Source organism: Sitophilus oryzae, unplaced genomic scaffold, assembly GCF_002938485.1.
Source record: "Sitophilus oryzae breed Bouriz unplaced genomic scaffold, Soryzae_2.0 scaffold_1582_pilon_pilon, whole genome shotgun sequence".
In the NCBI taxonomy this organism is placed as follows: Eukaryota; Metazoa; Arthropoda; class Insecta; order Coleoptera; family Curculionidae; genus Sitophilus; species Sitophilus oryzae.
This window is the reverse complement of record NW_022146261.1, coordinates 2,351,587-2,377,476: the sequence shown is the minus strand read 5'-3', so window position 1 is coordinate 2,377,476 and position 25,890 is coordinate 2,351,587. Positions and strand designations below refer to the sequence as shown.

General features: G+C 34.4%; 2 protein-coding genes and 1 long non-coding RNA gene across 4 annotated transcripts in view; 2 read left to right on the top strand and 1 right to left on the bottom strand.

Annotated features, from left to right (window-relative positions):
* The first annotated feature begins 3,795 nt into the window (after positions 1-3,795).
* On the top strand, positions 3,796-4,535 carry LOC115879601 (ER membrane protein complex subunit 4). Its single transcript, XM_030896496.1, has 2 exons — positions 3,796-3,955; positions 4,010-4,535. Exons 1-2 carry the CDS (start codon positions 3,903-3,905, stop codon positions 4,473-4,475), a joined length of 519 nt encoding a protein of 172 aa, XP_030752356.1. The 5' UTR covers positions 3,796-3,902; the 3' UTR covers positions 4,476-4,535.
* LOC115879602 lies at positions 4,472-4,944 on the bottom strand. The gene is made up of 3 exons (XR_004049735.1): positions 4,782-4,944; positions 4,674-4,727; positions 4,472-4,621 (listed from the first exon to the last, which is right to left on the bottom strand). It is a non-coding gene; the product is annotated as an uncharacterized LOC115879602 (long non-coding RNA).
* Positions 4,945-8,559: 3,615 nt separating this feature from the next.
* Positions 8,560-25,890, top strand: part of LOC115879534 (PHD finger protein 20) — a 53,968-nt gene continuing 36,637 nt past the window's right edge. For both annotated transcript variants that reach the window (XM_030896419.1, XM_030896418.1), the window contains exons 1-3: positions 8,560-9,558; positions 17,040-17,370; positions 24,715-24,882. In XM_030896419.1, coding sequence (XP_030752279.1) covers positions 8,718-9,558; positions 17,040-17,370; positions 24,715-24,882 — 1,340 coding nt within the window. In that variant the 5' untranslated portion in view covers positions 8,560-8,717. The remainder of the gene's footprint in view (positions 9,559-17,039; positions 17,371-24,714; positions 24,883-25,890) is intronic.

Here is a 25,890-nt window from a genome sequence, read left to right as displayed (position 1 = left end):
TGATTTAAGTTTTCATTTGGGTTTTCATTATTTTTATTTGGTTTAAAAAAAACGTTTCGGCTAACTATAGCCTTCATCAGTGTTGTGTCATATGAAAAAAATAGTGTCGAATATAATCCAAAAAATTACATATAAATTCACACCACATAATGTTTACTGCAATTAATAAACTAATATAAACTTATCAAAAGATGACCACATATTTTTAAGAATTATTATTCTTAACACTAAAACTATCTACATTGACTATGGATTACGCAGTAAACATTATGTGGTGCGTGGTGTGAATATTTTATATGTAATTTTTTGGATTATATTGGACACTATTTTTTTCATACGACACAACACTGATGAAGGCTATAATGTTAACCATAACGTTTTTTTTAAACCAAATAAAAATAATGAAAAACCAAATGAAAACTTAATCAGCGTTTTTTTCCGAACCTAAATCCCAAGAAAATCAAAAAATTTAGAATATTTAGAAACAAGATTCAAGAATATAAAATTTTCCAAGATTGTAAAATTCTAGTTAATTATTTTATGTGTACAATTATTTAGGGAATGTCATCGATGTTCATTTCCAAATCAACTAGACGCCGATTTTTTTCGATGATACGGTATAATTCTTACATAAAATGTAAATAACATTCGACCAATTAAAACAAAGATATGAATTTCTTAGTATTTTTAGTAACACCTTTATTCTTAAAACTTAATTTTGTATTGCAAATATACCAATTTTATTGTTATTTTATTCATATTGTATTCAGCCATCACTTAAATATTTGATATTAATTTGATATTATAAATAATCAATACTATTCAGTAAAAATTACTGAACAAATATATGTTATGCTTTACATACATTATATTATCAAACAAAAACACATTCTTCTTTTAAACTTTATCATTCTTGTCTTTAGAAAAATCTTTTTTAATTTTGAACTCAAAATAATAATCTTTTTCATGATCTTTAATACACATATTCTTTATTTTTCCCTAGGTCATAATACCTACTTACGTGTTTATCTTACGTGTTTGAATCTATCGAAGCTGAACCAACAACACTTGGAGTGGAGATTCCACAATATGAATAAAATAAACATAATTGTCCAGTTTTCTTTAATACCATCCTGGGAGATTATTATTTTTAAATTTATTAAAGATATTTTCAATAGAATTGTCTTACATACATTATATTATCAAACAAAAACACATTCTTCTTTTAAACTTTATCATTCCTGTCTTTACAAAAATCTTTTTTAATTTTGAACTCAAAATAATAATATTTTTCAGGGGGCTTTTCAGGGCATTGTTTTAAGGTTTGAGTTTGAGTGGTTCAATGGCCTCTATAAAAGATCAGCCTCCGGGCGGACTTTTGTTTACTTCATCAGCTGTACATACTTAGATATTGGGTTAGATTCTGTATTCATATTTTGTCGGTTGATTTTTGGTATTATTTGTTATTGTAGTGCAAAAAACTAATTATTTTGGTGTTTAAGTGACATAAAGTACTACCAGATATATGGTTACTATGATGGTCACTCTGTTTCTCATAAAAAAACACGAAATATTACACGTTTTGTTAAGTGCTTTAACCATGCTTTAACCTAAAAGTGCCCATAAATTTTTTATTTATCGTGATTTTTGTCTGTGTTTTTTAAGACTCTAACAATTCATCAATAAAGCTTAAGTGGAGTGTGTTTTTGTTCCTGGTGGAAAGGATAGTTATACTAGGCAGCTTAAAGTATCCGGAAGAGCAAGAAAAGTGGGTACGAGTTATAAATCAAGACAATTCTATTGAAAATATCTTTAATAAATTTAAAAATAATATTCTCCCAGGATGGTATTAAAGAAAACTGGACAATTATGTTTATTTTATTCATATTGTGGAATCTCCACTCCAAGTGTTGTTGGTTCAGCTTCGATAGATTCAAACACGTAAGATAAACAAGTAAGTAGGTATTATGATCTAGGGAAAAATAAAAAATATGTGTATTAAAGATCATGAAAAATATTATTATTTTGAGTTCAAAATTAAAAAAGATTTTTGTAAAGACAGGAATGATAAAGTTTAAAAGAAGAATGTGTTTTTGTTTGATAATATAATGTATGTAAGACAATTCTATTGAAAATATCTTTAATAAATTTAAAAATAATAATCTCCCAGGATGGTATTAAAGAAAACTGGACAATTATGTTTATTTTATTCATATTGTGGAATCTCCACTCCAAGTGTTGTTGGTTCAGCTTCGATAGATTCAAACACGTAAGATAAACAAGTAAGTAGGTATTATGATCTAGGGAAAAATAAAGAATATGTGTATTAAAGATCATGAAAAAGATTATTATTTTGAGTTCAAAATTAAAAAAGATTTTTGTAAAGACAAGAATGATGAAGTTTAAAAGAAGAATGTGTTTTTGTTTGATAATATAATGTATGTAAAGCATAACATATATTTGTTCAGTAATTTTTACTGAATAGTGTTGATTATTTATAATACCAAATTAATATCAAATATTTAAGTGATGGCTGAATAAATATGAATAAAATAACAATAAAATTGGTATATTTGCAATACAAAATTAAGTTTTAAGAATAAAGGTGTTACTAAAAATATACTAAGAAATTCATATTTCTTTGTTTTAATTGGTCGAATGTTATTTACATTTTATGTAAGAATTATACCGTATCATCGAAAAAATCGGCGTCTACTTGGCTTGAAATGAACATCGATGACATTCCCTAAATAATTGTACACATAAAATAATTAACTAGAATTTTACAATCTTGGAAAATTTGATATTCTTGAACCTTGCTTCTAAATTTTTTGATTTTCTTGGGATTTAGGTTCGGGAAAAACGCTGATTAAGTTTTCATTTGGTTTTTCATAATTTTATTTGGTTTAAAAAAAAACCTTTCGGCTAACATTATAGCCTTCATCAGTGTTGTGTCATATGAAAAAAATAATGTCGAATATAATCCAAAAATTACATATAAAATATTCACACCACGCACCACATAATGTTTACTGCGTACTCCATAGTCAATGTAGATAGTTTTACTGTTAAGAATAATAATTCTAAAAAATATGTGGTCATCTTTTGATAAGTTTATATTAGTTTATTAATTGCAGTAAACATTATGTGGTGTGAATATTTTATATGTAATTTTTTGGATTATATTCGATACTATTTTTTTCATATGACACAACACTGATGAAGGCTATAGTTAGCCAAAGCGTTTTTTTTAAACAAATAAAAATAATGAAAACCCAAATGAAAACTTAAATCAGCGTTTTTCCCGAACCTAAAATCCCAAGAAAATCAAAATTTTAGAATAATTTTACATATAAAATGCAAGCGATCTTCATTTCATAGCCATCGCTAACGCCTTTTTTTAGATGATATTGTATTAGTTGTAAATATAATTTTTCGAACATTGATACTTGCAAAATATACATATAAATTTTGTGAATGCAAATAATAATACATCACTATTAGTAGATATTGAATGTTTTTTCTTAAATTAGATCGATTTTCAAACCCCAAAATTTAAAATATATTTACATTTTACCCAATATATTATGTAATACATTATTTGTATATTGTAAAACATTTGCTGCATTTGTATGGTTCATAGTTTATTTGCCAAAGTATTTATTACTATAAATAAGTATATATGTTGTAGTTATCCATGTATTCTACAACATATTTATTAATCCGTAGTATCTAACTAGCGTGACGTCATAAATCTCGCCCCAAGGCTGTTCTATTAGAGACGGCATTGAGTGGTTTGAGGTTGTGTGTTGTTGTGTTCCGTGTTCGCTCGTTTGACACATAAAATAATAAAGTTTGACATTCTAGTCTAAAAAGTGATAATTTGATTTGATTTTATTAAAATGTCTGGAAAATTTTCAAATAAGCGTCAAAAATGGAGTTTGGAGAATGTGAAGTAGATATTGTAGATCTACGCTTTCCATCACATATAAATGTCGTTTTGTTTTAGAAGTAATCGAGTAGTTACTGAAGCACTAGCTTCTCCCCCTGCATATTCTAATTCGTTTGTTACAAGCAGTAATGAAGTTTCCAAGAAAACAGATGTTTCTAGGTTAATAACCAAGAAGTCGTGGGATTTGGCTTTGGCTCCTCTAAAACAAGTACCAATGAATCTTTTTATATCTTATATGGCTGGAAATTCAATTTCAATTTTTCCCATTATGATGGTTGGAATGTTATTAATGCGTCCAGTACAAGCAATATGGGCTACAAAGAGCACTTTTAAGATGATGGAAACATCAAATGCCATTCTACAAATGATAGTATATATTTTTGGTAACTTGGTGAATATTGGGGTAGCATTATATAAATGCCATAGTATGGGCTTATTACCTACACATGCAAGTGACTGGCTAGCATTTGTAGAACCTCCCGTGAGAATTGAGTATTTAGGGGGAGGAATAATACATCATTAATTGTGCTATTGTATTTATAGCTTACAAAATAAAGCCTAATATAATTTTTCCTAAATCTTATCTAATTAGTTTTATTCTTTCCGGTACTTATTGAGAAATTCTTTCATTTTATCATATATTGCTTGAGGTTCATCAACTCTAGGAATCTACAAAAAAAAACTTAAAAACTGATTTGCTTTCATAAAAGAATATATTTACCTCATAATTTTGAGTAACGTAAATACCTGTATAAACACCTGCTATAAAAACCAACTACAAAATATATCCAATTATTTCTTAATAATTAACATATAATGTGATACAAACCAAACTTTTAACCATTTTGTAATATTTTCAGTTAAATGTGTTGTCCCTACAATTACTTTTTTTTTAAATTAGACTGTTGAATTTTATTATTTACTCTACATAAATATATATAAAATTAAATAATAAACCATCTGACTGTGCCAAAGACTAATCTAATAATCTTGTAATCAGACAGTGTTCCCAACTCTCAAAAATTTATCTCCCTAAAAATCTAAAACGCTCGCATAAAAAACCCCAAAATATCCCTAAAAACCTAAAAAAATATCCCGAAAAAACCCTAAAAATATAAATAGTAATAAATCTTTGAATAAGAAGACTAAGGAAGGAGCATATCAAAAATCTTAGGTACACCGCGATGGGCCTCAAATATGGCCGACTTAAATTCCGGTTTATCAGTGTCGTTCTAATTTTATTTAAAAAATGTAAAACTATGATGTAGGGTAGACGTGGGGTAGACTCAATAATTTGTTGTTTTATTTTACGTTGTGAATAAATGTTGGTAGTTATTAAAATTGTTATAAAAATATATAATTCTAATAAAAATAGATAAATTATAATAAGTATTTATTAACACAAACATCCGATACGCTACTGAAGCAGGTAAGTCAAATTAACGTATCTAAATTCTTTGACATCTAATCTTTGACAAGTAATAAATAAAAGCTAAAATGCAAGAAAAATATATAATTTAGTTAATTTAAGTGAATTTCATAAATGATCGGTTTACTACACGTATGTATATTATATAGTCACTTACTAGCGAAAAGTTGTTCCATTATTTCACTCAATTTTTGCCGAGATCTACCGCACGCTACACAACCAACTATTTTAGAGTCTTTTTCGATAAATCGCGATAGTGTCACTGTTAATTTAAGTTCTGCCACAATTTCCATCTAAATTTACTACCTTTATACAACTATCAGTAGTAGAATAAATAATAAATAACATAAAATAATCTCCGTAAAGACTGACAAATCCACAAAATTTCAAATCAAATTTAAATGTGTCAAATGAATCGTCAAACAAAACTGTCAAGGATCCCCACCCTAGAGAGCTTTTATGGTGGCTTTTCCGCCCACCATGCATGAATACATGGATAGCATTATGCTCCTTCCTTAGTCTTCTTATTCAAAGTAATAAATAAACAATTTGTTGTGTTTTAAGTGGTTGACCTTGAAACGTCTAATCACAGCAGTGTAGCCAACTGTTCGAAACTTTTCCTTAAAGCCAAATCGTATTTGCTTAAAGCTATCAAACCTTCTTAAATCCAAACAACTAAACTCCCCACAACTGTTATCCAAGATTCGGTGATTAAAATAAATAAATTATTTTGTTTTATTTATACTTTCCTATTAATTTTGAAAAATAGCAGTAGCGGTCTTATCTCCTCTTTGGTAGCGGTAAAATTCCAATGAAATTATATCCCTAAAAATATCCCCAAAAAATTTTACTCCCTAAAAAAATCCCCATATAGATTTTTTCTCCCCAAATTTAGGGATAAAATCCCGGAGTTGCTAACACTGTAATCAGAGAGTCGCCAACATAGGGATGCATGATCCGATACGATTTTTACGAGTATCGATACTTTATTGTTCGATACTCGATATTCTTAACCTTTTCTTAACGCAATATCGTGGCGATATTTTCTACATTCGATACTTTACCCTGTTTATCGATCAAGGTGTATCGATACCATACGATCCAGAATAGTGGCGGCATCTAGTATTTAACTGAAATATTATTTAATCGCTTTTCTATTTAATGCTCTGATTTAATGGCTCTCTCTTTCTTCCTTTTTAAGTTTTACGGCTTTTGCGACGCGACCGACGCGCGACGCGACGGGGCGACCGCGACCAATGAATATAAAGATTACCGCGACCAATATAAAGGAACGAAGAAGGAGAATATACGTGTGTAGCAGAGGTGTGTATAGTTTTAAGAAGTCAGCGTTTTGTGACTCGCAATATGTTTTATGTTATGTTACAGTTCGTTGAAGTTTTGTTTTTCGTTCTCATTTATTTATTTATTTTATTAATAAATGTGATGTGTGTTTTCCGCATGGCCTCACTTTCATTTAAATTAAATCGATTTTTACTTGTTGTATCCCGTATCGAATTAAATATCGATACTTTTGGAACGATTTTTTTCTGTATCGATTCTTTTGGAACGATTTTTTACTGTATCGATACGTTTCGCTACGATCCGGATCGATACGCAGTATCGATACTAAGTAAAGTATCGTGCATCCCTACGCCAAACTCTTAGGGTGCAGCCACATTATCCTAAAAACGGCGTACGGGCGTAACGGCGTAATGACCTTGAATAGATTTCCAGTAATTCTATTGGCTGAAACATTCATCTGTCAGAAATTTTATCTGTCAAATTCATCTGTCAAAAATTTCAGCTAATAAATAACAAATTCATCTGTCAAAAATTTCAGCTAATGCACCCTAAGGGTGCAGCCACACTATCCTAAAAACGGCGTATCGGCGTAACGGCGTAATGACCTTGAATAGATTTCCAGTAATTCTATTGGCTGAAACATTCATCTGTCAGAAATTTTATCTGTCAAATTCATGTGTCAAAAATTTCAGCCATTAGAATTACTGGAAATCGATTAGCCGTTACGCCGATACGCCGTTTTTAGGATAGTGTGGCTGCACCCTAAGGGTGCATCCTCCCTAAGGGTGCATCCACACTATCCTAAAAACGGCGTATCGGCGTAACGGCGTAACGACCTTGAATCGATTTCCAGTAATTCTATTAGCTGAAATTTTTGACAGATAAATTTGACAGATAAAATTTCTGACAGATGAATTTTTCAGCCAATAGAATTACTGGAAATCGATTCAAGGTCGTTACGCCGTTACGCCGATACGCCGTTTTTAGGATAGTATGGATGCACCCTAACACAGCTAAAGTTTAACGTTTAACGAAAGTTCCACATCTTCCACATGTCGGTGGATAACACTTGACACTTGGCTGCCAGCAAATACGTTTAAAATAAAGTATACGGAGGGTACCGCTTAAATTCCTGTCCCGATGTTGAAGGATGGCTATAGAATTTCAATGCATTTCCTACATAAGTCTATCCTTGTGTTGTAGGAGGTTTGACTAAACAAGGATGAGCCTATGTCTTCAAACCATTCGACTCGATTTTCTGCCCTCCTTCAATACTGGGACGTAAATCCTCTCATTGCTCTTATGGGGAGGCCGTCGTATATTTTATTTAAACGTATTTGGCTGCCACGAATCCGACTAGGCAAACGAAATGCTTCGTAACAGATAATAAGTCGCATTCACCAGTTACCAGTAGGCTACTTTATAGTAATACATCATAGTAACTCTTTTAGTGGCAAAAACTACCCAAGACACTACCCGGCGGTATACCCTACCCGGCTACTCAAAATCTTTCCCCATTTTGGTCGCAGATACTTAGCAGCTACGAATATACGACGTAGCCGCCGCGCCGATGGTCACCGCCCACTTTGTAGTCGCTTTGATAGTAGCAGTTACGTATCTGCCACTATAAATGCTAGTTGGGTCATATACTTACATACCAAATCTCGTGTTTTTATCTGAAAAAAATAAAAAAGTTATAGGGGTCAGCCACTTTTAAGACGCACCCGGTATAATATGTTTGCTTTTATTATTTGAAATTTACGTAACCCGGTCCTGTTGAAGTAGTTTATTTTGCCCCGCCTCCAGGTCCCAATTCTAATTTACAGAGAAACGATAGTAGTGCCTCTTCTTTCTTAATCCCCCATGCTCATTCTCATGTCATTTGTCATTTGTCTCTTGTCTTATTTGCGATTTTAATTTAATAAACTATGAAGATATAAACAATTTGAAATTATTGGATATTAGATTTGAAACTGTATGTTCTAACCAGTTCTAACTCTTCATTTAATTATTTGAATCGAGCATATTCAGAATATGGGACGAAAATGTAGTGTTGAGAATTGTACATCCGATTCAACTCGTCCTGAACATATTGGAGTAACGTTTCACAAGGTTCCTCATCACCCAGATGTCCGACCTAAGTGGATTTCCCTTTGTCGAATACCAGACGATAAAGCAAATGCTAAAGTTTTGTATGTATGTTCTAGACATTTTTTAAGAGCTGATTTTTGTAGTTTCAAAGGAAAAAAATATATGTTAAGACAAGGTGTTTTACCAAGTGTTTTTCCATGGGATAAGTCAAAACTTGAGGCTATAATAGCTGAGGTAACTACAAAAAAAGATACAGATGTCTGTAAGAAAAAAATAAAACCAAAGAATCAGCAAATTGATGCAGAGCAAAGCCTTCAGAAAATTAATATTACAGAAGCAAAGGTTAACACTGGAATTAAAAATGAACAAAAAAATGATCAAAGTGATCCTGAAAACGCAGATATTAAAATAGAGGAAAAAGATCACTCTGAAATAAGAATTAATGAAGAAACTGATGCATTTGATCAACATCAACGTGCACAAGTATCTTCTACAGCAAATAATCCTATTAATTTTGCTATTAGTTCTAAAATTGAGGTATTAGATACCAATAATATTTGGTATACTGCTAAGATAAATGAAGTGGATTATGAGGAGAATGAAATTCTAATTCATTTTGAGAAATTTTCTAATAAATATGATGAATGGATATCAATGAGTAGTCCAAGATTAAGACCATTACAATGCAACTTAATTGATTCCTATCAAGTTGGTGAAGCTTGTATGGCCATATGGAATGATTCACAAAAGAGTTCAGCTGTTATAACAAAGAAAATTGATAATAGTAAGTACAAATTAATAATTGTTTTCATATTTCTTAAAAAGACAAATAAAAATAACAATTATCTGCTAATGATATACTTGGTACAATATGCTAATTATGATATTAAAAAAAGCAAATTATTAAACCTGACAGTTCTAATCAGCTGCTTTCTGATCATACAAAATGTGCTTTTGTATGACCCATACTTTAAGGCCCCCACAGATATTGTTGTTTAAAACGGTACGGATAAGATGGTCAGTGTGTGGCCAAAAACTGTCCTTTTTGCCGGCTTTCAAAAATATCTACCACTGCCTGATTTTAACTGTCGGTTTTAAACGCTTTCGTTCCAGTCTGTCAGTGTGTGGTTGTGTGGTGGGAATGCAATTAAGAAGGACGGTTTTTATCAGTGTCTACTCACTTCAATCTTACACAAACAATAATTATTGTTAGTTTTGAGTGGTGAGTGATTTTAAAATTTTGTATTTTTATTTTTATGTTAAATAAAAGTATATTGCTGTAGTTTTTACAATGACTGATTTAAGAAATTATAACAAAAAAAGCAATTTATAATTGAGTCCATAGAACTGTATAGAAGCCATTCGTGCCAGTAACCATTCTTTAGCCCATTTAGAACATTGTTTTTTAGAATATTTTATTTTAATAGTAACTGGCAGCAGCTAACGTCGTAAAATCCATCACCAATGATTTTGGCCGCAATTTCAAACAAACTGAATGAAACAACGCCTATGTGTGGACGAAGTCGTTGTTTGTGTTTAGCCGTACTGTTTTACCCGTACGGGTAAAATTGCTAAAAAAGAACGACCTCTGTGGGGGCCTTTAGAACTTTGTAGTGTTGCCATAGACATGTCAAAGAACCAATGAGATTTATACAATATTCAAATTGCTGTCAATTTAAAATTTAGTTCAGTTCTTTGAAGTGTCAACCAGTGTTGCCTGCGACAACATAGTTCTGAGAATGGGGCTATAGTTAGGGTTGCCAGATGGACAGTGTATAAAAGTAGGACAATTGTACAATAAAGCCTGATTTTTGATAAAAAAAAAGCCGGACATTTCTTTACTTATTAAGCATTTACACAAGCTTATAAAAGCTTTGTTCGGGTTCTTGTTATTACCGATTCTGAACCGTCCTAGAACTATGATGCGTATGCGCAGAAGGAAATATGAAGACATTATTTCATTTGCGCATGCGCTGCAGAGTTCTAGGACGGTTCAGAATCGGTAATAACAAGAACCCGAACAAAGCTAAAATTTCAATAAAATTATTTTCTTTTTTATCTTATACACTAATTTTTTTTTCCACAATAAGGGGCCGTCCTCTGCCGGAAACACTGCGACCTGTGAGGCCTATTGTGTTTGTCCCCTTTCTATATCTGCACCCATTCTCCTATCCCTGTGCCCTGCACTAACTTATGCAGGTCCTTGATAGGATGGGAGCATAGTTCCTCCGGTTCTAGCCTAGCTTTCCCAAATAAAAAGTGTCGCTTGCGATCCAGAGCCTCGCAGTGACATATTATGTGCTCCGCTGTTTCAGGATCTTTAGCGCAAAGTCTGCAGCAAAGACTTCCTTGATACAGATTGAGCTTGTTCAGGTAACACTTGACAGCCATATGTCCTGTCAAGAGGACTGTTGTAATCCGCAATTTATTCCTGCTAAGCATTAGCAGTTCTTTTGCGGTTTTGGAGCTAGGTCCTTGGATAAAAGCCTTGCTGTGCCTGTGCCCGTGTCGGTTTCTCCAGTGGACATTCTGCTTTTTCCTGATCCAGAGTTTTAGTGCACTACGGGCCATACATTTGGGTATTCCCAGTACTGGCTCTGGACCAAGATAAGATGCCGATGATCCTTGCCTAGCTAGCTCATCGGCTTTTTCGTTGCCTTGGATGCCGCTGTGGCCCGGCACCTAGAATAATTTAATTCTGTTCCGTCGAGCCATAGCTTCCAGTTCACCTAGGCATTCCCAGACGAGTCTCGACGATACCTTTGGGCTCATAAGCGCCCCAAGTGCCGCCTGTCTGTTTGAGCATATATTGATGAGCTTATCTGAATAAGCTCTTCTATTGTTTTCTTTCGCACATCGTAGAATGGCGAAGATTTCTGTCTGGAATACGGTTGAGTCTTTACCCAAGGAAAACGATAAACTTACCCTTGGTCTTTCCCGAAATACTCCAGCTCCTGTTCCTTCAGCGGTCTTTGACCCGTCTGTATACCAGGTTAGTCCATCCTGAAGGAATGTTATATCTGTCCACATTCCTCGATCCATTTTGTTCACCTCGAATGGTTTGTGGTAGTGATAAAGAGGGGTCATTTGGTCCGATCTCATTTGGAGTAGAGGTCCTAGTGTCCTGTTTCTGTCCTATTTCCCAGAGACAAGACACTTTGTTGTCGATAGAGTCCCATTCTTGCCTCCGCCTGGATCACTATGTGAAGAGGCGGAAGGTCCAGAAGCGCCTCCATTGATGCAGTGGGCGTTGATTTCAAGATGCTCAGACAAGCAAGTCTTTGCACCTTACTGAGGCTGAGCATTGTTGTTTGTTGCATTACCTTAGGCCACCATACCAAGGATGCATATGTTACTGAAGGCCTCACCACTCCAGTGTACAGCCAGTGCACCATCTGTGGTCTAAGGCCCCAGATTTTTCCATGAAGGCGTCTGACTACCGCTAGTGTAGTCACCGCCCTCCTTGTGACATTTTCCAAATGTCGGTTCCAGGTCAGTTTGGTATCAAGCGTGATTCCTAGATACTTGACCTCTCCCGAGAGAGGAATCTCATCACCGCAGAGTCTTAGAGGGCCTAGTCCCTCAAGTATTCTGCGCTTGGTGAAGGGGATTATTACGGTCTTTGTAGGACTAATATTTAGTCCCTCCCGTGTCACCCATAATTCCACAATCTTCAAGGCCCTTTGCATTCGCTCCCTTACTGTTGTGTTAAACTTACCTCTGACTAACACGACCAAATCGTTTGCATATCCCAGAGTGTTGAAACCAGCCCTGTTGAGACTATTAAGCAGTCCGTCCATAACGAGATTCCACAGGAGAGAGGAGAGAACTCCCCCCTGCGGGCATCCTCCCGCCACCCGGACTGCAACAGTCTCATTTAGGAGGGTGGTATATGCCACTCGACTTTTGAGCATGCAGTCTATCCACCTGCAGCAGGTCTCCTCTAATCCGAGGTTCCCTTGTAGCTCTCGTCAGTGACTGAAATGAGGTGTTATCAAACGCCCCTTCTATGTCGAGGAATGCCCCTAAAAGCACTTCTCTTGTTTCGAACGTCGACTCCACTTTGCTTACTAGCTGATAGAGTGCCGATTCGGTTGATCGTCCTGCTGTATAGGCATGCTGGTCTTGGTGAAATGGTCTTTTTCCCATTATTTCATCCCTAACATACCTGTCCATTAGTTTCTCAAGAGCCTTTAGTACGAACGACATAAGACTGATGGGCCTAAAAGCCTTTGCCGTAGAATAGTCCAGACGCCCATTCTTGGGTATAAAAGCTACCCTGGTCAGCCTCCAAATTCTCGGTATATATCCTAAGGCCAGACTAGCTCTTACTAGTGTACAAAGTTTGCTCGTCAGTAGGTCTGGTCCTTTCTGGAGCATTATTGGACAAATACCGTCCGGTCCCGGTGATTTGTATGGCTCAAATGAGCTTATAGCCCATTTTATCTTTGATTGGTCAATCACCCTTTTTGAAACCTGCCAGTCTTCCCTTGAGGCTCTTCTCGTGAAGTTCTCAAGTCCACTACTCTTCCAGGTTTCTGGGGATTGCTCCAAGGCTATTGATCTGGGAAAGTGTACCCGAAAGAGTTCGGTCAGCGTCTCTTTCCCAGTGGATGTGTATTCTCCTGCACTAGTTACAAGAGAGTTAATTGAGGTCTGAGAGTCCTTAGAGAGTATTTTTTGAAGTCTGGCACATTCTGAGGTACTATCAATGCCCTCGCAGTACCTCCTCCAAGATAATCTCTTTGCTCTCTTCAGTTCCTTGTTATATTCGGTCAAAGAGGTCTTATATTCCCCCCAATCGCCGGATCTTTTTGCCCTATTCCAGTTTTTCCTTACCTGCCTTCTCCTTGCCTCTAGCTGGACGGTCCACCAGGGTGTTGCCCGTTTGTGGCTTCTGACAGTCTGGGGGCAGTTTTCCTCAAAAGAAGATCTGATCGCGTCAGTCAATTGCTCCGCGACCAGTTCCACCTCAGTCGCATTCCTTACCATTGATTTGATACTCGTCAGTTTGCTAGTTAGGTCTGCCCCAAAGGCTTCCCAATTTGCATTCCGAGGATCACGGTAGGTTTCTACGGTCCTTTGTATTCCCGAGATTTCAAACCTTATGTGTTTGTGGTCCGAGCAACTCTCCTCCTCTGACACACTCCAGTTTTTTATGAAATTGCTAACAAAAGTGGTGGCTAATGTTAGATCTATAACTTCCTGCCTTTGTGTGGTCACAAAAGTAGGCCTGTTACCTTTATTCATTACGTCTAAATTATTTGCCATAAAGAATTGCAGCAGAGCTTCGCCTCTAGGGTTTGTGTCTGTGCTTCCCCAGAAAGTGTGGTGCGCATTTGCGTCCGAGCCAATGATCAACTGAGATCCATTTCCTCTGCAGTACCTCACTAGCTCTTCCACAGTCTCTGGTGGTGGTGGATCAGGGTCATCGAAAGGAAGATAAGCCGATCCGATTATAATGTCCTTCGGCCCTTCTCCGTTCGTTTTTATGTGTACCGCTGTCAGATCCCTGTTGCAGAATTTTAGTAAGGGCAGTACTTTTAAGTGTGTTTTAATTAATATGCAGGTCCTAGGTCTGTCAGAGGTTCTACTGTATATAAGTTCCACCCCGACTCCCTTTAGGCCTTTTATTTGACCCTGATTTATCCAGGGTTCTTGTATCAAGGCAATGTCACAGGTCTCCATTACCTTACAGAGGACAGCCGAAGCTGCCCTACTGTGGTGCAGGTTCGCCTGGACGACCCTCATTTCGAGACTCAGGGCCCGTCAGTGCCCGGAAGAAGACCCGTCCGAGCTTATAGTAAGCCTTGAACTGGGTCTTATACACTAATGAACCGGTCGTAAAACGTTATTATACGTGGCGCCTAACTGGTTACCTACATCGCCAGGCGTTTTGGCGTGGTATTGGTTTGATTTTTAGGTTGACCGGTTGCCGGTTCGCCGGTTGCACTTAGCACTTTTTAGTATTATAAAAATCGAAATTAATTAACAATTTTTCGTAAATTGAAAAAAAGCCGGACCTAAAGAAAAGCTGGCCGGACATTAACAAATTGCCAAAAAAGGAGGACATGTCCGGCTTTAGCCGGACGTCTGGCAACCCTAGCTATAGTGTTATTTTAGTATTTTGGTATAAAGGGTGTAAAGGCCCGTTCTTAGAACTACTTTTTGTCGCTGGCGACCAATGACTAAAGAATATAAGGACATGTAACGCCCATATACGGGTTGCAGCAGAATTTGTGACCTTAGACGCCTTTTCTTTTGGTGTCAAACAATGAGTCATCACTTGGTCACCAGCGACAATTTTAGCAATTTTTAATAGTTCGTGTGTAGGGAACTTTGTATAAACTTTATTACAATGCTGATTAGTTGTTCAGCTTTCAAATGTAAAAGCAGCAATGACAAGAAAGAGCCAGGAGTTACATTTCACAGGTAAATAAACAGTCCGCCCCACCTTTTTAGCGTTTTCTTAAGTTTTGTTATTGAATTCGATAATTATTTTTCTGATATTATATGTACTTGATGTGTGCTATACGTCGCTACTAGTTTTGTACCTTTTGTTAACATTTTAATACGTTTTTTTCGTAATTAATTAGTATGATGCCATCGCTTACACCATAGGCGTAGTCAAAACATTTATCAAAAATATAAATATCCCTTCAACTAGCTAAGTTAAGAAAAAAATATGGCCACGGCACTGTTTGGTGTCATGGTAACAATTTGCTCTCGGGTGTTATTTGTCCTTGAATTCTTTAGTCATTGCTGGCGACAATGCTTGACACTTCAAACAGCCAATGATTGCTGAAGTAAATTTAAGATTGATAGTTGTACTGATTGAATCTTGTACAAATTTCATTGGTTGTTTTGATGTGTCGCTGACGACAGTATGAAGTTCTGAGAACGACGTCGTGTCGCTGGCTACACAGTTTGACATTTCAAACAACCAATGGGAGCTGTACTAAATTTAAAATTGACAGCTGTGAATTTTGTACAAATCTCATTGGTTCTTTTGACGTGTAGTTGGCGACAGTCGTTGTTCTGAGTCTACCGACGTCGTGTCGCTGGTGACACAGTTTGACATTTCAAACAACCAATGGGAGCTGTACAAAATTTAAAATTGACAGGTGTTTGAATTTTGTACAAATCTCATTGGTTCTTTTGATGTGTAGCTGGCGACAGTCGCTGTTCTGAGAACGGGGCATTGTTTTCAGAATTACGTACTCTGGCGACACTGGTTGGCACTAAAAGGACCAATGAGAGTTGTTTACATTTAAAATTGACAGCTGTTTGAATTTTGTACAGATTTCATTGGTTGTTTTGACGTGTCGCTGGCCTTTCTTTCAAAGTTGCTTATACAGCACTTAATACACTTTTTAAACTCTTAAGTAGCAGTATTTATAATATAGGAAATTCAAATAATTAGTTTTCTGACAGATGGAAAAAATTGTCTCATTGTTTGACACTTAATGTCAAAGGAAGCTAGATAAAATCAAGAAAATTAAATGTTTTAAATCTAAATCTAAAATAACTTAAAAACGATTTGTTTTAGGTAGTATAGGAACATGTCTAGTCAAAAAGTCACCAGTTGACAAACCTTTTCACTAATGAAATAAAAAAAGGGGGTTTCTATTTGAAAAAAATGATTTATGATTATTTTTTAATCACTCAAATCCATGACATTTACCGCCATTATTATATGATATTCCACATGTCTTCTTTTTATGGTACAGTGATTGTGGTAATCACTAAATTTGACGTTTGGGCTATACACATATTTTTGACAGGCAGTTTTTTTCGACCAAAAATTTTAAATATTTTTTTCCCTCAAAAATGGTTAATGTTTGATATAGAATGTTTAACATTAATATTCGTAGAATTTTACAGAGAATTTAATTATGTATGTAATTAAAAATGGGAGCACCCATTTAAAATAAGACAGTTGTTGTCAACTTCCGGTATTTCCGGAAGTGCCGCCATATTGAAAATATTTTTAATCGATAGATCACGTTGTAATACAATGTGCAAAAAATCTCCGGTCTAGATAATATATATTGTAATTCTCCAGACACTTCTAATGCACGCTCAGCGAACATCCTGTATGTTTCGTATTACTGTGTTTTTCAAAACCCAAAACTGATTATTAGACTGTTAAAATCTTATCAATTTGTCAAGATTATTTATCATTAAATTATTTGTATGTTATTATTATTTAGGTATTTAAGGTTATGCAAATATATACTAAGTTTTGCTTGTGTTTTTCTTTAGATACCTATGAAGTATTATTTGATGACGGGCTAGTAAAAACTGTAAAAACTCAAGAAATGTTAAAAATTGGCAAGACTAAACCAGCTCAAGCTTCACCTTTGTTTGAGCCTGTTAAAAGTACAAAACAGGAACGCCGTGACAAGAAAAGGAAACTCAATGTCGCCGCTCTTTTTGGTAAAAGAAGTCGCATACAGCATACTGAGGAGAAGACTAAGTCACTTGCAGCCACACTTATACCAAAGGCTGAAGAATTAACTGATTCTCCTTCAATGTCCCCCAATGCAAATTCAACTTTAACATCTTCTGATGAATTATACCGTTGGCGCCCTACGTATGTATTTTTGCAATATGTATCCATAACCTGTTGTACTAAATTATATGGTTTAATTTTATTTCGCATTTTTGATATTGATGGAAGTGACTCACCAGTGTTGCTACCCGTCCCGGTTTTGTCGGGACAGTCCCGATTTTGATTCAAGAAACCCGCGTCCCTACGCAAAGCCTTAATGATTTTTATTTGTATAATAGCCACGATTTTAATTCTTCTTACAGTGTCATACTCTATATAGAGCGTTGGCTACCTCTCGCATGTACTTGTGATGTGTGTCATCAGTGTTTCACAAGTACACGGGACCTACAGTTTATTGCCGAATCCGAACGGCACTATTTGAGAGGCTGTACAAGGCAAATATACTCAAGGTGGTTTGCCATTGCCTTCCTTGAGGTGGCGGCTCGTTGGTCGCTCTATTTAGATAAATAAATATTTTTATTTAAATAAACAAAGCGACCGTACTGGCTGGGGATCGAACCCAGTACCTTCCGCTCCGCAGATCGACACACTAACGCTGGAGCTACGGCCGGCCACACGAATTAAACAATAAAATTGTAAAATTTATTATTAAAAATACATGTTTATTAATTTCTTGAATTTCAAAACAGTTCTTTTACACGAAATAATTAAACTCTTAGAAATTTTAGAATTAAAAGAAGTAGATATTGATACCCTGTTTAATGAATATTCGATAATATAATCTTGCATAAAGGAAATTTGCCAAAAAGGATATAAAAACTATAGATAAAAAATAAAGTTTTAGAGTAAATTATATGCCTTCATTGTTTAAGGTTGTTATTTATACCGTATGATCGAATAAAAACGGCGTCCAGTTGGCTTGGAAATGACGATCGATGACATTTCCCATATAAATTTACATATAAAATGACAGCGATCTTCATTTCATAGCCATCGCTGACGCCGTTTTTATAGCTGCTAGAAATAGATGTTCAGATAAGCTCTTTAGAACGGAACTTCAAATATCATTTAATTTTACTATATCGTATATATGAATTTTTGGATCTTATTAAAGATGACAAGGCTCTTATTATTACAGCAACAAACCAAAAAATATTCATTACAGTTGGGGGGTTGGAACTATTGGTGTTACAACAGCAAAATAAAACACTAATTCACCGCAGTACACCAAAACACTTTGCTTTTAACACTGGACCTTCTTTTCGCTAAGCATAAATTTGAAGCTAATCATCAGTTCATCATCTGCTGATTGCCAAGCTGGTTAACGAAACGGGTCCAGTGTCAAAAGTAAAGTGTTTAATGGAAATTAGACCTTTTTATGCTGGTGTATACTAAGTACAGGGTGTCCCACTAAGAATAGCTCTCTGCTGTATCTCGGAAAGTATTAGCCGTAGGGCCTACGGGAAAAAAATATTTACAACTAATAGGGCTATGAGAAATTGCTGGAAATTATTTTCAAGTTTGTAAAACGGCCGCTAGGGGGCGCAACTGCTATGGAAAATAAGAAAATAGAATTTTTACAGAATTTTGCCTAGATAATGGGTACTATAAATAATAGCTTCATAATCTTCAGTAAATTTTGGATTTTTTTTTGTTAGAACCATTTTCCCCTATCTGCTGAAATAAAGTGATGGGGGAAGGTTAGATCTATCTTTATTTAATTGTTAATAACTCCGGACTGGATGATCAGAATCCAACAAACGAGGGCTCGTTTAAAAGAGCGTTTCTTACTGTATATTATACCATTAAAATAATAATAATAAGGTTTTGAACGTAGACGCTAGGGGGCGCTTTCTTACAATTTAACAAACATTACGCGTTTTTTCGAAAAAATTAAATAAGATAATATATGTAATTTTAGCTGATAATAAAGAGTAGTAAAAGTTTAACAATTCAGCGAAAACCGCATCTTGATATCATCTTTCAAACCGAAGATATTAGCAAAATTATAATAAATACCAAAAAATAAGCCCTTATTTACCTTATTTTTATAACACGGTACCAGTAGCCCTCTTGATTATGCCTATTCTATGAAAAAAATAAGATATAAACAGTTAGTTTATTTTGAAATCGACGAAATATCAGAATACCATAATACCAGATGTATTAATATCTAATAATTAAAGTATTAATAACAGTGAACAAGAAACGATGATTCAGTGAAGTCCATGGTAGGCTTTCGAAAAAAGTTGCTTTTGACGTAATAGTATAAACGTCAAATTGTTATTCGATCAACATTTTGAAAGTCTTTTATCTTTTGATTGCTTTTTCAAAATGCCCCAACAACTTCAACTACTTCAAATAATAAAGGCATTTTGAAAAAGCAATTAAAAGATAAAAAACGCTGCTAAGACTATCAAAATGTTGATCTAATAACAATTTGACGTTTATACTATTACGTCAAAAGCAACTTTTTTCCGAAGCCTACCATGACTTCACTGAATCATCGTTTTTTGTTCAATAACATTAATATCTTAATTATTAGATAATAATACATCTGGTATTATGGTATTCTGGTATTTCGTCGATTTTAAAATGAACTAACTATTTCTATATTATTTTTTGTTAGAATGGGCATAATCAAGAGGGCTACTGATACTGTCTTGGAAAAATAAGGTAATTAAGGGCATATTTTTTGGTATTTATTATAATTTTGCTAATATCTTCGGTTTGAAAGAAGATATCAAGATGCGGTTTTTGCTGACTTTTTAAGCTTTTACTAATCTTTACTATCAGCTAAAATTACATATACTATCGTATTTAATTTTTTTGAAAAATCGCGCTATGTTTGTTAAATTGTATGAAGCGCCCCCTAGCATCTACGTTCAAAACCTTATTATTATGATTTTTATGGTATAATATAGAGTAAGAAACGCTCTTTTAAACGAGCCCTCGTTTATTGGATTTCATCCAGTCCGGAGTTATTAACATTTAAATAAAGATAGATCTAACCTTCCCCCACCACTTTATTTTAGCAGATAGGGGAAAATGGTTCTAACAAAAAAAATTCAAAATTTACTGAAGATTATGAAGCTATTATTTATAGTACCCATTATCTAGACAAAATTCTGTAAAAATTCTATTTTCTTATTTTTCATAGCAGTTGCGCCTCCTAGCGGCCATTTTACAAACTTGAAAATAATTTCCAGCAATTTCTCATAACCTCTTTAGTTATAAATATTTTTTCCCTAAGCCCTACGCCTAATACTTTCCGAGATAACAGCCCAGAGCTATTCTGAGTGGGACACCCGGTATGTTATATTTTAAAGTGTTTTGGTGTATTGTGGAGAATTAGTGTTTTATTTTGCCAAAAATGTCCATTTAAAAATAATTAAATAAACTAATAAAGCCAATTTTACAGATTATACAGCTGAAACTCTTGATTTTGTTTAGGTTTTGTTCTAGTTGTTTTAGATTTAATTGTTTGTTTACTAATTGTTTATAACTTTTCATTTTTTATTTTTACATAATGATTTAGAAATTTTGAATAGTTTTTTAAGTTAACGCAAAAAGGCATAAAATATTGTTTCAAAATCCGATGGGCCCATAAAATTTTACATTTAAGAAAAAAGGTTGCACCAGTGCTGTCCCGATTTTTTAAAAACAAAATGTGGCAACCTTGTGACTCACACTGTTGTTTTTTCGAATAAACACCAATAACACCTAAATAAAGTAGACCCGGCATTTCATTCATAAAAAGGAAAAAATCAGAATCAGACATTCGTTTCTTGTTTTATGCGAGCGGGAAAAGGACGGGCTAATCGCTACATGAAGGATTCCTGAGAGAATGGCAACGCTGTTCAGAGATCTTGAGAATGTGAGTCAGTGGCGTAGTTACTTTTATTTTAATATATAATTTCTTATTATATCCGCATAAATATATGATTTTTGGATACAATATATTGTTGTGCTCGATGGTCCATAACCTTACTCATATTCGAAAACAAACTTCTACGTTTAAATCGTCTCTATTTTTGCAAATTAAGCAAGTTTGCACCATCGTCTTACTGTTTCTCAATAAAATCACTAAAAACAATACCACGACATATTGGCAACGCCGCACACTGGGGCAGAATTGGCAATTTATATACAATAAGTATTAAAAACTAAATCTTCCTAATTCAGGTGAAATTAATGTATTGTTGTAGGCTATATGCCGCTGAATATTATATAATAATATAGGCGCTGAATCGACAATGGTTGCTTAGAAATAGTCTTTGTTTTTGCGTATCAATTAAAATTGTTTCGATTTTCTTGAGCCGGCCTTTCAATTTACTCCTATTTTATATTTGATTTTCTAATAATACGTTTATATTTATTTTAATAGCGACATTGTTATTCGCTCGCATCGGGTAAGTAAATTAATATTCCTCTGGTTTTGATCTATATTACGCGATTATTCGAAGACACAAGAAAGTTGAAATAATGTAAGTCAAAAATTTGCATCCACTTAATTAAATTTGAAAATCGCAAAGTAGTTTAGTTATGAATCTTCGTACATCCGCCTGATTTTGACATATATTATTTTTCCTCCATTCAAACAATTTAATATTATAACGAAAATTTTTGCCCGTTCTTGCCCCATTGAAAATTATTTTAAGTTTAATGAACCTATGAATAGTCGAAAAATTGATCATAAATTATCGCTAAATTTATTCTCGCTACGTTTTCTTCGGCATGTATTGACATTTCTCTGCTATTTTCTTCTGGATATATGGTATAAAAATAGAAAATGGATGAAATACTATATTACGTAATGAGTACTGTAAAAAATATATTACGGGCGAATAGAAAAGTTGTACACAAGGCGTGTGGTGATGGGTGTAGTATTGTACGAGTACTCGTTTACTTTATTTCACATAAGTCCTTCTGTTAAGCTTGTTTCATATAGACGCGAATTGCGAAAAGCGATTCACCAAAAAATATTCGCAAAATTTGGACGTATTTCATACAGTCGCGAATTTTTAGGGACATTTTATTTTTGCTCAACTGAAAGTTACCAAAAGAAATCATAACCTGAGATAACTTAATTTGTTTTATACATATTTATTCGTGTTCGATACGATTTTATATTTTATAGCATACAATACGATCTTTATTTTATATTTTATAGCATACAATATGAGTTTAAATTTGTTTAATAATTATGAATATCGATTACGATTGTGGGATTGGAATAGAATAAGGTGCAAAATTGCCATTTACTTATTGTTAAAACGTAGAAGAGAACGGGTTTATAGCACGGGTTTATAGGTCATTTATGGGCCATTTGGGACATGTGAAATATTCAAATTTCGTAAGCAACAAGGTGCTTGTCACAATTTAATTCAAGAAATAAGGAAAAAAAATGAGAAAAAATTTAGGAATTTTCACAGATTGTCTGTATAGGAGTTTGATTACTTGGTTGAAGTTGAAAAAATGTCACCACATATATTAAAAACATATTATGTACGAGAACCCATTTCAGCTAGAGAAATGCTTTCAGTTACTTTGCGGCAGCGTCGTCAAAATAATCGATAACCGGATCACAACACCATTCTGCGCAAACGCGTACCTTAAAATCGCGTGAATATTCGCAAAAAGTTGAAAACACTTTAACTTTCCCGCCCTCCAAATTTTAAATCTTGCGAATCGCCAAAATCCTAAAATTTCTGACAGCGCCGCCATGATCAGTAAAATTGGACCAATGAGAGCAGTTTCGCAAAATCGCAATTCGCGTCTATATGAAACAAGCTTTAGGCAGACATTGGCGCAATAGCGCAACTCCAAAATTCCGAATATCGATTAGCCGGATTAGCCAATTGTTGAACGGGAGCGCAAACGAAAACCGTACGAAGCCGTACGAATGAACCGCTGATGTTAGTGTCTAGTCTCTTGGTCTAGTTATCCGATCGAAAATCCACGCTTGCGCACTACGCTTGAGCACGCCTAACTGCAACTTATGCCAAATTACTTCAGGGTGCATCCACAATCCTAAAAACAGCGTATCGGCGTAACGGCATACTATTGGCTGAAATTTTTGACAGATGAATTTGATAGATGAATTTGACAGATAAAATTTCTGACAGATGAGTTTTTTAGCCAATAGAATTACTTGAAATCTATTCAAGGTCGTTACGCCGTTCCTAGGATAGTGTGGATGCACCCTCAGAAGATTTATATACCCATTTCTCCGGCTCGGCTTCACAGAGTGCAGTTTGGAGTCGATATTCTTTAGTTAATAAATATATGGTTTAAATGTATGTCAAACGTTGACTATTTACATATCTAATAGAGGGCGCCGATTCAAAAAAATCGAAAATAAGGTGCAAAAACATTTGATTTATTCAGTATATGTATTATTATGGTATTATTGGACTCATCGATGGCAGAAGATTATGCGTCTTGTTGTAATGTCGATTTTAAAATATTTAAAGCACGAGTTAATACGCCGCCGCGCCGGCGCCGCGCGCCGCTCCGATGGAACTTTTTAATGTATTTATGTAGAATTGTTTGATGTGTAAAAAATTGTAGTATTGTTTGATGTGTATAATAATAAAATTGTTTTTTATATAGAGTTTCAAATAATGAAACCATATAAAGTTTTTTTTTCTCTTTTTACAGCAGGGGTGTTACGAACCCTCGAATAGAAATCGCTACGAGTTGCGAAAAAAAGTGTAATCGAAGGAAATCCGTACCGAAATGCTCGATAGCAGGGATTGTATTTAGCTCCCTTTGAATCATATTACATCTATTTCTTTCAATACCTTTTTACATCTTGTGTTTTTCATTTTGATACGGTTCATCTTTAACTTCGTATTGTGTATTCGTAATCCGCCTGCAGTTTACTGAACTGTAAAAAAGGTTTTTAAAATAGTAGACGTTACACTATACTTAATAGTAATTTACAATGATTAAAAAATCTACAGCGAATAAAATTATACATTACAATATTATAGAATATGGATAACGTAGGAGGTGGCGGCAACATTGCATTCTGTCAAAACACTATAAACAAATTTTCGGAAACTGAACAAGCGGCACTCAATATCAATATTTTCTGGAAAATGTCAAGAAACATATAAAATTTTCACCATTATCGTAAAAATAACTCACGGGTGTGTTTTTAGGGTCGAACTATACTACCAGTTTAAATACTTGCAAAAGGCGGATCGACTTAAATAGTAATTAGTAATAGCGTGTCGGACTATTAAAAGCGCGTCGTTGCATTATTTTTTTGGGTGTGCTTAAATGTACCATATGATAGGAAAAAAATGGTGTCTAGTTTATCACCCCAAGGCGTTACATACAAAATGACAACGACTTTTATTTCCAAGCTTTTTTTGCTCCAAGCAAGTTTGTTTTAAAACATATATTTGATTTTAGTTTTGAAAATGGAAAACCCGTTGGAATTGAATCATCGTTAGAATGTAATGATAACGTTCGAAAATCATATATTGTACCAGACCCAAGGGTACCTGAAGGTTGGCAGAAACATTTGGCACAACGAACCTATGGAAACTCTGCTGGAAAATGGGATACTTTCTTTGTTGGGTAAATATATGTACAGACTGTCCCGTTTTGGTTGGAAAAGAGGATTATCTCGCTTATTAGAATAGACAAAACTTGGCGGATTTTGCGAATCTGAGCTACCTTTTTGTGGAACAAAAAATTCCAGAAAGAAAAATTGTTATACTGTCATGGCCGCTTTATTAAGACACACGGTTGATTTTGAAAATGCAATTGCAAACACTTGTCGTATCTCAGTTATCTCACAAAAATAATTATTCTTATATGACTTTTTACGCGGATTTCAGTGGCATTAATATATTTTTAAATTGAATACCCTATTGTAACGTACTGCTTTAACATTTGACTTTCACAAAAAAAAGGAAATATTGATGAAATGAGAATAACTGATTTTTGAAGTGAAACTTCTTTACGCGCGATGGGAGTAAAAATTGAAGGCCGCGAGTCGGCCTTGATTGACGGCTGCGGGACGGGATGACCTTGTCATATGACGTGAAGGTCATATGCGAAGCATCAAATATCAAATCAAAGAAGTAATCGTTGGCAGGAGATATGTCTTATTTTGATTATTTTATAGTGGTATGGCACAGGTTAATGGTGTAGAATTGTTTTTTAGTTCGTTTAATTTAACAATTACCAAAACCAGCAGTTCCAAAAATATATTTAAAAATAAAAGATAAAAATCCAAAATATTTATTATCTATTTACATTGATTTTAACGATAATAGGGAAGAACACTAAATTGATTCGAATAACGCTAACATTTGCCTATAAAGTAGTGTCGCTGTCTTAATTTCTATGCAAATGTGACATCTCGTTTTTCCTATGTAGTCTTTAAATAGTCTAAAAATCAGGAGGAATGATCCATTATGCAGTAAAGACACTATTGTTGAATCATTGGTTGGTCTTTTGTAGGCATTTCACAAATAAAATCGTCTCACCAAAAACTGAAAATGCAAAACAGGTACCTAGTAGCTTTATAAATATATATACAAATAATCAGACAGTAGTATCGACTGACTAGTCAGAAAG

Bases quoted from the DNA above. Each gene is read 5' to 3' on its own strand.
- LOC115879601 (XM_030896496.1), top strand. From the start codon at position 3,903: ATGTCTGGAAAATTTTCAAATAAGCGTCAAAAATGGAGTTTGGAGAAT. The intron at 3,956-4,009 runs GTAGATATTGTA...GTTTTGTTTTAG, and splicing joins TGGAGTTTGGAGAATGTGAA to AAGTAATCGAGTAGTTACTG.